This window comes from Larus michahellis, chromosome 2, assembly GCF_964199755.1.
Source record: "Larus michahellis chromosome 2, bLarMic1.1, whole genome shotgun sequence".
NCBI lineage: Eukaryota > Metazoa > Chordata > Aves > Charadriiformes > Laridae > Larus > Larus michahellis.
Window position 1 is genome coordinate 91,468,950 of NC_133897.1, and position 10,623 is coordinate 91,479,572.

The 10,623-nt window shown below is 40.9% G+C and overlaps 1 protein-coding gene across 1 annotated transcript; it reads left to right on the forward strand.

Moving 5' to 3' along the window:
* The first annotated feature begins 288 nt into the window (after positions 1 to 288).
* LOC141738382 (carboxymethylenebutenolidase homolog) lies at positions 289 to 9,221 on the forward strand. Its single transcript, XM_074573575.1, has 6 exons — positions 289 to 416; positions 3,814 to 4,027; positions 4,637 to 4,744; positions 6,602 to 6,744; positions 7,160 to 7,251; positions 8,890 to 9,221. The coding sequence occupies exons 2-6, from the start codon at positions 3,822 to 3,824 to the stop codon at positions 9,067 to 9,069; spliced, it is 729 nt and encodes a 242-aa protein (XP_074429676.1). The 5' UTR covers positions 289 to 416; positions 3,814 to 3,821; the 3' UTR covers positions 9,070 to 9,221.
* Positions 9,222 to 10,623: the final 1,402 nt, after the last annotated feature.

The window sequence follows — 10,623 nt, forward strand, 5'->3', positions numbered from 1 at the left end:
GCAGCCTTGTTTCAACTTCTCTATATTATTTTGTTAGGAATTACACATATTTAGAGAGATGGAAAAAAAAATGCAGTATAGCTTTCGGGTGCATCTTGCTCTCTAAACTCCTGAAATAATAAATAAATAAAAGGTAGAGTAAAAGGCAACTGATGTGGAGCCTGCTGCACCCTGCCTCGCCGCATGATCTGTCCCCACCCCTTTCATTCAGGATGACTCCTGTGCTAAGCCTCTCCTCCTCACCTCCCAATCCCAAAGGCTGCAGAAGAGTTGAAGAGCACCTGGGAACTGGATGGGCAGCAGCAGGAGCAAAGCTGTCAGCAGAACTGGTTTTCTTCTTTTTGTTTTTAGAGAAATCTCGCTGGTATCCCACTGAGCAGAAGTGAGCTGGGCTAAAACAGGATCCTGTACTCCAGGTATGTGATGGCAAACTGGTCCACAAAGACTGAGTTGGCAGCAGAGAAAGCCTACTTTTAACTGTGCAGAAAGGGAGAAATCTGAAATGGCTAAGCAATTATATACAGCTCTTTGAAAAGGCACAAAACATTCAGCAAAAAACAGTCCTTTAAAGAGAGACTTTTATTTTGGTTTTAGTAAAAAAAAATGCACAAAGACAAGTATTATGGAGCAGATAAGGTGAAGATAAAGGTTGTCACCTTTGGGAAAGACTGGATTTTGTTATGAGTCCTTGCTGTAAACTGTGTCACAGCAATAGTTCTGAGGACACTGGTAACCACTTTATGTCCATCAGTAGCAAGATCACGTTAAAGGACCACAGTAATTTATTTTGCCCTTATGGCAATGAATTTCCATTCTTTTCCTCGTTTGGTCCATTGGAGCACTTACCATTGAAATTAATTATTGCTGGAGTTTAAAATGTTATCACTGGACCTAAGAAAAGGGCAGAGATGTCACATCTTGGCATTACTAGTCCAAGGTCCTGCCAAACAGCACTGCACTTTGAGATCACATGCTCATACTCCCTTTCTGAGAAGTAGGGATTATCCGTAGGACTATATTTGCCCTTGTTTTACCTGATTGATTTTAAAAGGCTTTTAGCCTCACCTTCCAAGAAGGGACTTGTTTTTTCCTACTGAAAACTAAGACTCAGCAGGATTTAACCATGTGATTTGTTGCTCTTTAAAAATGTAGTAGTTCGGGTCTGTCCTACTACTCAACTACCTACCACTGTCCTGCCACCTTTGCCTTGTGATATAAATAACTCTCCTCAGTTTTTGTGTTACTTGCACAAAAGCTGAATGGTATCAAGACATCCAAGGAAGAGCAGGACCACTGGTGAGAAGGAGAGGCTACAAGACGGCCTTTTGTTAACGAGCAGAAGGGTGACAGCAGACTCACGGCTATCAGTCTTTTTTCCCTGTTAGCAGCAGTCAGCTTTTCCCTTGTCTCTAGCTTCCCACCAAGCCCTGTGTCTCCTCTGTGCTGGAGCTCAGCGATGAGAAGCGGGGCACAAAGGTGAGATGCTGCCTGCTGGGAACCGTGCCACAGGGAAAGCGGGAAAAGGAAAAGTGTAATGGCTGAAATTGTTGGGAAGAGGGAATGAGGTGAGACAGGACAGGTAGGAAGTATCCTATCTCGTTGCTTCGCCACACCATGTTGCGTGGGATGAAGCGGGCGGGAACAAATAAAGCTTCTGACTGAACAGGATTCCATCAAAGACTTCTAAGCAGTTCAGGTGTGGCTGACTATTTACTGACGTTCTCCTCTCTGCAGCCTGGTGCCTGGAGGAGAGCCAGCTGGCTAGGCATCAATCAAGACAGGCCAAAGAAATGATTTATGGGAAGCAACCAACAGATTGGGAGTAGGCTGTTTCACAACTATTGCAAAGCTTAATGCCTCCTAAACACTACTTCCTTGAAGGGGACACCATAGGTTGTGCCCTTCTGAACAAAAGACCTTAGTGGAGCAAGATAGTGGCTGCCATCTCAGAAGCCAGTGGTGTTAGTTACCTTTGGGAGTGCCTGGGAATTCTCCAGGCAGTCTCTTGCACTTCAACAAGCTCATTTGTCCTTTGCTTGAACAGACATCTCTCAAGCATTTTCAGGCCTATAGTGGGGGGCTTAAACCGGGAGATTCTCTCCCAGGCATGTTACAACTTCCACTTTCATATAATGCCAAAACAAGGTAGGATTCAGTCCTGAAGATCAGGGTACTTTATGCTTCCTAGCACCAACCCTGTCATTCAGATGTTGAGAAAGGTGGGAGAACAATTAACAAATGTAATCGGCTCTCAGTTAACTGCACAGAGGATTACTCACGATGTGAGATCACCCACTATTGCTATTTTCGAAGCAACTTGATTCTAGCTGCAGAGCCACATTCGCCCAGTTCCTGTATCTCTACGCCACACTCTATCAGCCAGGGATTACAGCTGTAATCAAGCTCAAACTCAGTGCTGGCCCTGCCAGATCTGGTGACAGCAGCCCCAGGGTTGGGAGAGGATGAGGAAGAACAGTGTCTCTGCACTATACATTGGGAAGGGCAATCATCTTGGGTATAAGGCAGTCTAAATGCATATAGAATCAGGATGCTGTTATTGCGCCTGTGTTACTCATGCAAGCTGGGAAGTGCTGTGTAAGGCATAAGCAAATGGTGAGTCTCTGCGGCATCGACTCTCTATTCTTCAGTCTGGTTCCAAGTGTGTCTGTATTGCCTAGGCAAAATTTCCCATTACTCAGTGAAACATAACTCTCCGCTGCTGTGGTTAATGGAGAGCTGATGAAAGTATAATTTTTCACCAGAATTTGCCTCACTTCCATGAAGACTAGATAGTTTTCTGAAGTACACGTTACAATGCAAACAGAAACAATAGGCTGATGTAGAAATGATGAAGCAGAGACAGTCATCGTGTATATGCAGGTGTGTGTATTGCATCCTCAAGGACAGTTTCAAAGTCAGTACATGGCTAGGAAATGCTACTATTAACACTGCCCTTGCAGAGTTAATTGGATTCTTTGTATAGATGCATTATAACACTACTTTTAATTACAGGGTCACATTTTACTTTTTGCACAGAGTCTATTCCAAGCTCCTGATGCAGAGAGAACAACTTTTGACTTCAATCTCTCTAGCACAGCTACTGGCTCATTGTCTGTAATTGCTATTTTTGGAGAAGGGGCAAACCCAAATACTCTCACACATTTTGAATGAGATTTGCATATTTGCTTGTTTTCTTGCAATCCCTTTCAAGGGCATATGGGCCCAAGGCATTAGAATCTAATTTACAAATCCGTACTGCAGTCCTTCACCAACTGCGCCTGATACATCAGCTCCCAGACAGCTGTGATGCTGCTACCGAAGGCTCAGGTTAGCCAGCAGGTGCCAGCACTGACAGAAGCGCTGAAAACTTTAGTTTTCTTTATCAGGTGAGTGCTGTGGTCCTTACCCATCACATAATTCAGAGAAACCAGCATGGGATTCCCCATGAAGACAGGCGTGATGGCCCCATGCCTGGGGTGAGAGTGACATCTGAAGCCTTACTGTTTCACACCAGTGCAGACGGAGTGGCATGGGAGCAAAACAAATGTGACATGAGAGTCAGGACCTACATGCGCAGGTTTTTTGTAATTTTATAACTTTGCTTTTGGTATTTCTCTTCATTTTCAGCTTAATAACACAAAATGGGTTGAGACATTCTGCACTGGAACATTGCTTTTGCTTTTTTCTACTTTTTCCTTTCAGACAAGGATGTCAATGTTATTTGCAGAAGTTATTGAACTACTTTCTGCAGATCGTATTTGCCTTTATTTGCCCTTAATAATCTGTGTTGACTTTCTTGCTCTCTTTTTTTAGGTTTCCAAATGGCTGATCCTTTTCTATATAATACTGGAGAAAGATCTCAATATGGGTGCCTTGGACACGAAGTACAAATTGAGCACATCAAGGCATATGTTTGCAGACCATCTTTTTTCACAGACAAAGCTGTGATTGTGATTCACGATATATTTGGATGGCTGTTCCCAGACATTAGATACATAGTCGATTTGATTGCAGGTCATGGATACATGTAAGCAATTGTCTTTCCTGTCTTCCTCTTAAATGCACTGATACGTCACCAGGCCCAAAGCTAAGTGTGGCATATGGTTTCCCATACGCATAGGGCAACCACACCATTTCAGTCTGAGCGAATGAAACCTCAAAGGGACAAAGTGTTCCCACGAGGCCACCAAAGCTACTAAAATTGACCCACCAAAAATGGCTCCCTGAGCGCAAAGCCACAAGGAGAGTCACAAAGTGCCAGTGTTTGTGCTTATGTGGCAGCATGGGTGATTAAAAGATAAACATTCAGAACCAAACCTTTTGAACAGTTGCTTTATAGCTTTTACTAGCAGAGATATACAAATGTTTATGTAGAATCAGGAGGGTTACTTAATCCCCTTACTTTTGTATTAAGTATGTCTAAGGAAATAATGAGAGTTTTTATTTGTGGGGTTTTTTTTCCATAGAAAGGCATATACTTTTAGCTCTGCTGACCGCCAAACAGGATAAGTAGAATATGGTTCAGATAGTAACTATGCAGATGTGTACACTGGAGTATAAAAGACATTAGGAGACATTCAGACATCTACAGATTCTCCTGGATGTGAAAGTTGACTTGATTCCATGTTTCACACAGAACCATCTGCCCGGACTTCTTCAAGGGGACAGACCCCTGGAAAACTACTGATCACTGGGCTGACTTTGCTGACTGGATGAAAGCTCATGATCCTATGAAAGTAGACAAGTAAGATACATATTTTTACTTGAACTTTAAAGAGCATCCAGCAAACGAGGGGAATTTGTATGAAATGTTAAAAGTGGCCCCTCACAGCAGGGCAAGCTGGCTGCATGCACACAGTTGCTTATTCTGGGCGGTTCTTCTGTGGTTCTGGGCACTGTCTTGTCCGGGATTTGGAAAGGATCACCTGCTCCATCTGTTACTCTGCTTATTGTCCCCATCTTGTTTTCCTGGGCCCTTTTCTAACCGTGTTATACTGGCCACACAGGCTCACAGCCAGTGTTTCACAGGCTCTGAAATATCCAGCACTCTCACCCACAAGTGCCGATTCTGCCTCCAGTTCCTCAAGATAAGGAGGCAAACTCTTCCACATGTTATCTGCCAGATGTCACTTGCCCATCTTGCTTTCTGCCTTGTAGATAATGATAGCTGTAGACGATATTCTCCTGAGCAGCACCAGATCAAAATTTGCCAGACTGCCCAAAACCTGATACACCTGATCAACTACACTGCTTTCCTCAACGTGAAATAGAGGGCCCACTATCTGTAGAGCCTCGAAGTGCCTGTAACAGGGCTTCCCTGAATTATGGAAGGCATTACTGTTTCTTCAGCATCTATCACCACAGCCTAAAACTTCAGAAGATGATCATGAGGCAGTGAGACCCTATTACTCAGCTATCATCTTGTAAGCCGCAAGTATTCTTCTGAATCTTTCAAGAGGTCCCAGTGGTCCCAGTCCAAATTCAACATCTCTCAGCAAAGCTTTTGACCATATAGTTGCAGAAGCTGATACTGAAATTTTTGGAAAAGACGAATGACTAGCACCTGTAAAAAATCCTACTTCAAAGAGTAAGCAGATATGTGGGCACTGTCTTAAATAATTAAGACCTCGAGGACATGCCTATGCTGTCTTTTGAGGGTTCACCTGTAGCTGCCCTCGAGGTCAGATCCGTTGCTCTTTCAAAGCACAAGGAATCCACCATACCCATGACTGACTTAGTGCCCTTCCAAACCAACCGAATCCGAGAGAGCCCATCCAGTCACAGCGCACTCCCTGGCTACAGGCCTAGGATACCATCTCCTCCTCATGTCACTCTCATACTGCTTGTTTTGTCAGCCTAACCAAACCTGTGATGACCACACTAATATACCAAATATTTGAAAATATAGTTATTAGTGTATGCAGTCTGCATTTAAAATTCAAAAACACTCTGTAGATAATGAAAAAAGATAAAACTATTGAGACCTGAGAAGTTAGCAATTAAAAACAATTTTCATATTTTTTGCGTTATACCTCATGCAATACCTGTTTTTTTAAACATTATAGTTACTGACAATTTAATTTTGAGTAATTGCTACTTTAGCATAGTATTATTGCATGTGGGTTTGGTAGGATATTTTAACAGTAGCTCATGCAACAGGAACGACATAATCAAGATAAATCTTTATATAATAGGTGGACTCTGTAGAGATAGCACAGTGAAGCTTATCTATTCCTACAGTCCATAATGCAAGATGTTGTTCTACTTGCAGATACGTTTTGCCTTTAGTTGTCCTGTCCTAGACAAAATGATTCAATTAAAAATTTGCTTATTTTGAAAACAAAGGAGCAGGTCACAATCCAGGTAAGTATTTAAGTACCTACACCTGTACTTCCCTAAACTAGGACCAGAGATGTTAACTCCCATTTAAGAACAGAAGCCACCACTCCAGCCTGAAATGTGTGTTCAAGTATTCTCTGTTTTAAATGATTGGGTGTGCAGATGCAGAAAAATTAATGTGTCTCTTTTAATTTACTTCTTAAATTGTCAAGTACTGATTCTGCAATAGATTCCTTAGTTTACTTTTGTTTATATGTCTTAGGGAAGCTGATGTTGTCTTGAAGTATCTAAAGGAACAATGCGGTGCAAAGAAGATTGGTATCGTTGGGTTTTCCTGGGGTGGAATGGCAGTACATCACTTGATGCTGAAAAATCCTCAATTAACCGCTGGGGTGTCCCTCTATGGTAGTGTAGAACACATGGAATCTTACATGGGCTCAAACAACTATGTGTAGTTTGTAAGTCTAGTTACTGCTTTGTAACAATTTCTGTTACAACAATACTCAACTCAAAGGTGAGTTGCAGATTTTAATTATCATTATTTCAGCAATACGCTGTCTTGGTATCAAAATTTAGGAATGGTGGAAACCAGAAAAAAATGTTTCCTCTTGCACAAAAATTTTCTAATTTTTTTTTAGTGCTTGGAGAGTGGGGAAATATAATTTGCAAATGCTTTTTTTCTCAATCGGAATAGAAACTGTCCTGACCTAAAAGAAGTATTTAATAAGTAAACCTAAATAGAAATTTTGTCTTTTAATTTGCCATTTGTCTTCCAAGACTGTTAATCTCACTAACAGACTGTTTCTCAAATACACTACAGGAATAATTAGGGACTCCGAAGAAAGATACAATTTACTAAATCCAACATTTTTTATTTTTGGTGAGAAAGACCACACTATTTCATATGATCAGGTAAGTTGCACTGGAAATTACTTTCCTTTTCCTGTAGTTCTTTTATCCTACACAGAAATCCTAGCTTGCTAGAAACCATTTTCCAATAAGAAAAATCAGACAGGCTGAATTGTTCTGCTTATATTTCAACTTCCCCCGTATCTTGCTTAGGTTATTCAAAGCTTCTTTTTAGAGGTGAGAAATGCAGTAAAGGACAGTCATTGGTTTCTGAGTGGCTGGACAAGCAGAGTGTGAAACTGGTCAGGGAGATCCAACTGGTATGAGCCAAACATCTCAAAAACTGGGATACTGCTGCTATGGTTGAGACAACAGGTAGTTAAACCACTGAATTTTCTCCATTTGAATGGAAAAAGATAATTTCTGCCTTGTAACTGAACTTTTTGATGATACGGAACAGTGACTAATTGCTTTTGGTACAAGAAGACAAAATGAGCTGTGTCAGAAAAGTGAGTGTGAATTTTAAGTACTATGATGACAACTTGTGGACTCTGTTTTGACTCCTGGCTGCCATCTATATTCTGATATAACCCCTACCATAAGCGTCATCTGAGAGGCTGGATAAATATATGGGTAGGAAACTGGTGCCCTCTTCTGTGCATAAATTCTTTCTCTTTGGAGACAAGGGTAACATACCACCCCTAGAATATTTTGTTGTGTAGGCGTAGGGTCTAACTGGGGAACTGGTAGTGTGCTCTGGGAATTCAGAAGCCAATATTTACTTCTGTGTTATTCAGCATGTTGATCTGTACCTCAAATATGTCTCCTGTGCACAGGAAAATGACTCCTTTACTCCCTGTCCTCTTTTTTCTGGTGAATGTCTTTTTCCCGGGGCACATTTTCATAAATACATTTTTTCCATCGTGCGTTACACATTGAAACCATACCTTTTTCTCCTGAAGCCTTCTCTCTGAGCTACCTGGGCAGATTGTGTAAGAAAAAAGTCCTGCATTTAAAAAAATTCTTTAATACATTGCTTTCTGCAGTGAGAAATAAAGGGTTCCGTGGGGAAAAAAAAAAGTGAACATGAAATAAATTACAGTACTGTCTCTAATCTGCACAATGGGTAGAATTAAGCTTGCAGGGGCAAAATAAGTGCTCATTCTCCTATTTTCTGAGTTGTTAATGGAAATGAGCACAAAAATGTGTCTACACATGTATACAGGTACACAATCATATGATTAGTACTCCATGTGTAAGCATGTGTGTGCTTGCAAGAAGATTGTGCAGGAGCAGTGTCTTTTTGTCATACAGTAAAATAAAAAAACCAAAACCTGTGTTTTCTTAAACTGTTACTAAGCCTATCAAAATATTTTGGACTAGGAGTCACTGAGGGAATATGTCCTCTCAAGATCAGAGCTTAAAATTAGGTTACAAGCCTAAGTCTCTGAATAGAAACGCACCTGTTTCTTTACGGCAATGGCGTTTACCAAACCATCTTTGCAGTAACGGTTGAGGTTCTGAGACTCATACATACTTTTAAAAAATGTTTCAGTCTTATATTTCAAAGAGGGGTTTTCTCACCTGTTAAGCAACAGAATCTGCTTCAAGTGTTACAGTTGAGAAAAGACAAAAAGGCGTTTGGCAACCTTAAAAGAAACCCCAAACCACAAGATAATGGAAAAATTCTTTCTTTTACAGATCACCTTATTGGAGGAGAAGCTGAAACAGTACTGTAGAGTGGTGTATAAAATTAAAGTTTATCCTGGACAAGTTCATGGGTTTGCACAATTGAAGCCAGAAGATATGAAACCTGAGGATAAACCTTATATTGAAGAAGCTAGAAAGGATATGATTGATTGGATCAAAACGTTTATTTGACAAAAGCATAAAGTAACACTAGGCTTCGAGATTTGTGTTTGATTTCATTTGAGAGAAGGAAATAGCCAAGGGAAAACTATCTGGTTTTGAAAATTGTCACAAACAAAAATAGGAACATTTTAATTTATAGTTCTTAATTATTTTTTACAAGATTTACGCAAGATTGTGAAATCAAAACTGGACTAAAGGACGATTAGGCATTAAAAAGTTGCTTTAATTTATCTTGATTTGTATTGCCTTCATTATTCTGCATTATGACATCAATAGTAATGATATTGTTTATCCATTTGTCTATGCTAGTGAGTATGACTTCATCTTGACTTTACCTGAGTAGTTCCAGGCTTTATTTTGGAATGATAATTGGTGGTTATAGGTGTTAACACAAAAATATCCTGGCTTTGCATACAGACTTTTTTTATTAACTACAAAGCATTTGTCTCAGATACAATGCTGTACTGAGCAGAATTTCCCATGTGTGAAACAAACATTTGGCTATGTTAAGGAGTTAGGAAGGAATGACATTAGGTGGCGACCTCCAGGTATTCCCTTGGAAACGTTAAGAAGGGGACTTCCAGTAGTCCTTCATCAACGTCAAGGAAAAACATAACCAGTCCCTCCTGGCTGTGGAAGTAACCCAGGCATGAACACTGTGAAAACAGTGGGTTCATCCTCCTGGTCCAAACTGTGGTGATCAGGCACAGGGCTGACAAACGGGTACCACCACTCAGTCCCAACTGTATTGTTAGCTTTACATCATATCCCTTGTTCCTCTCTCAAGTTCTTCCCCTTTATCACCTTTATCTCCTTCCAAGTACACAACATATAAACAACAATAAACACTCCAGTTTTGCTGACCTGCTAATTTTTTTTTTTGGTACTTTTTTTATTTCATTGCTTTGGTAATGACTTGGCAACTTGTGTTTACTCAGAGATCCTCTAAGAGACCCAGGTCCCTTTTTATTTTCTACATCATCTGTCAGTTTCTCACACTGTTGCCTTGCTAACGTAGCCATAAATCAAAGCTTGCTATCTGCATGGACATTATTTTCCCTTTGGTATCAGGAATATCCGACAGTTTTGCACATTGCTATCCTATCAGTGTAACTATACCGGTTGTCTGCGTACCTCAACAGGCTGATTACGTTAAATAATACTGCTGTGAGGAGAGAAGTCATGAAGTTAGAGGCACTGTATGAACTGCATGTTGCCTAGCTCTCTGGCCTGCCAGGCAATATCTGCATGGTGATGCGGCACATCTGTCTCTGCCTTTTGGGCAGCCGTTATCAACGGTTATCAATAGGTATAGCTATAGACATAGTGATGGACGATGTTCAATGGTTAGAGAGAACGAAAGTTGAAATAGAAAATATAAGCGCTGTGTTACAGCCAAGAGAGATGCCCTGTTGTGAGCACATGGCTGCCTCCAGTGGCTCACCTGGCTGGGGCGCCACGCTTCTCCAAAGCTGGCAACAGCGGCCTAATGCTCCACAACCAAGCCTCCTGCTATAGTGAAATAAATTCCTTCTGACACTGAGACAGAAGGATAAAAGAAAA

Bases quoted from the DNA above. Each gene is read 5' to 3' on its own strand.
- LOC141738382 (XM_074573575.1), top strand. From the start codon at position 3,822: ATGGCTGATCCTTTTCTATATAATACTGGAGAAAGATCTCAATATGGG. The intron at 6,745-7,159 runs GTAGTGTAGAAC...AATACACTACAG, and splicing joins CGCTGGGGTGTCCCTCTATG to GAATAATTAGGGACTCCGAA. The intron at 7,252-8,889 runs GTAAGTTGCACT...TTTCTTTTACAG, and splicing joins ACACTATTTCATATGATCAG to ATCACCTTATTGGAGGAGAA.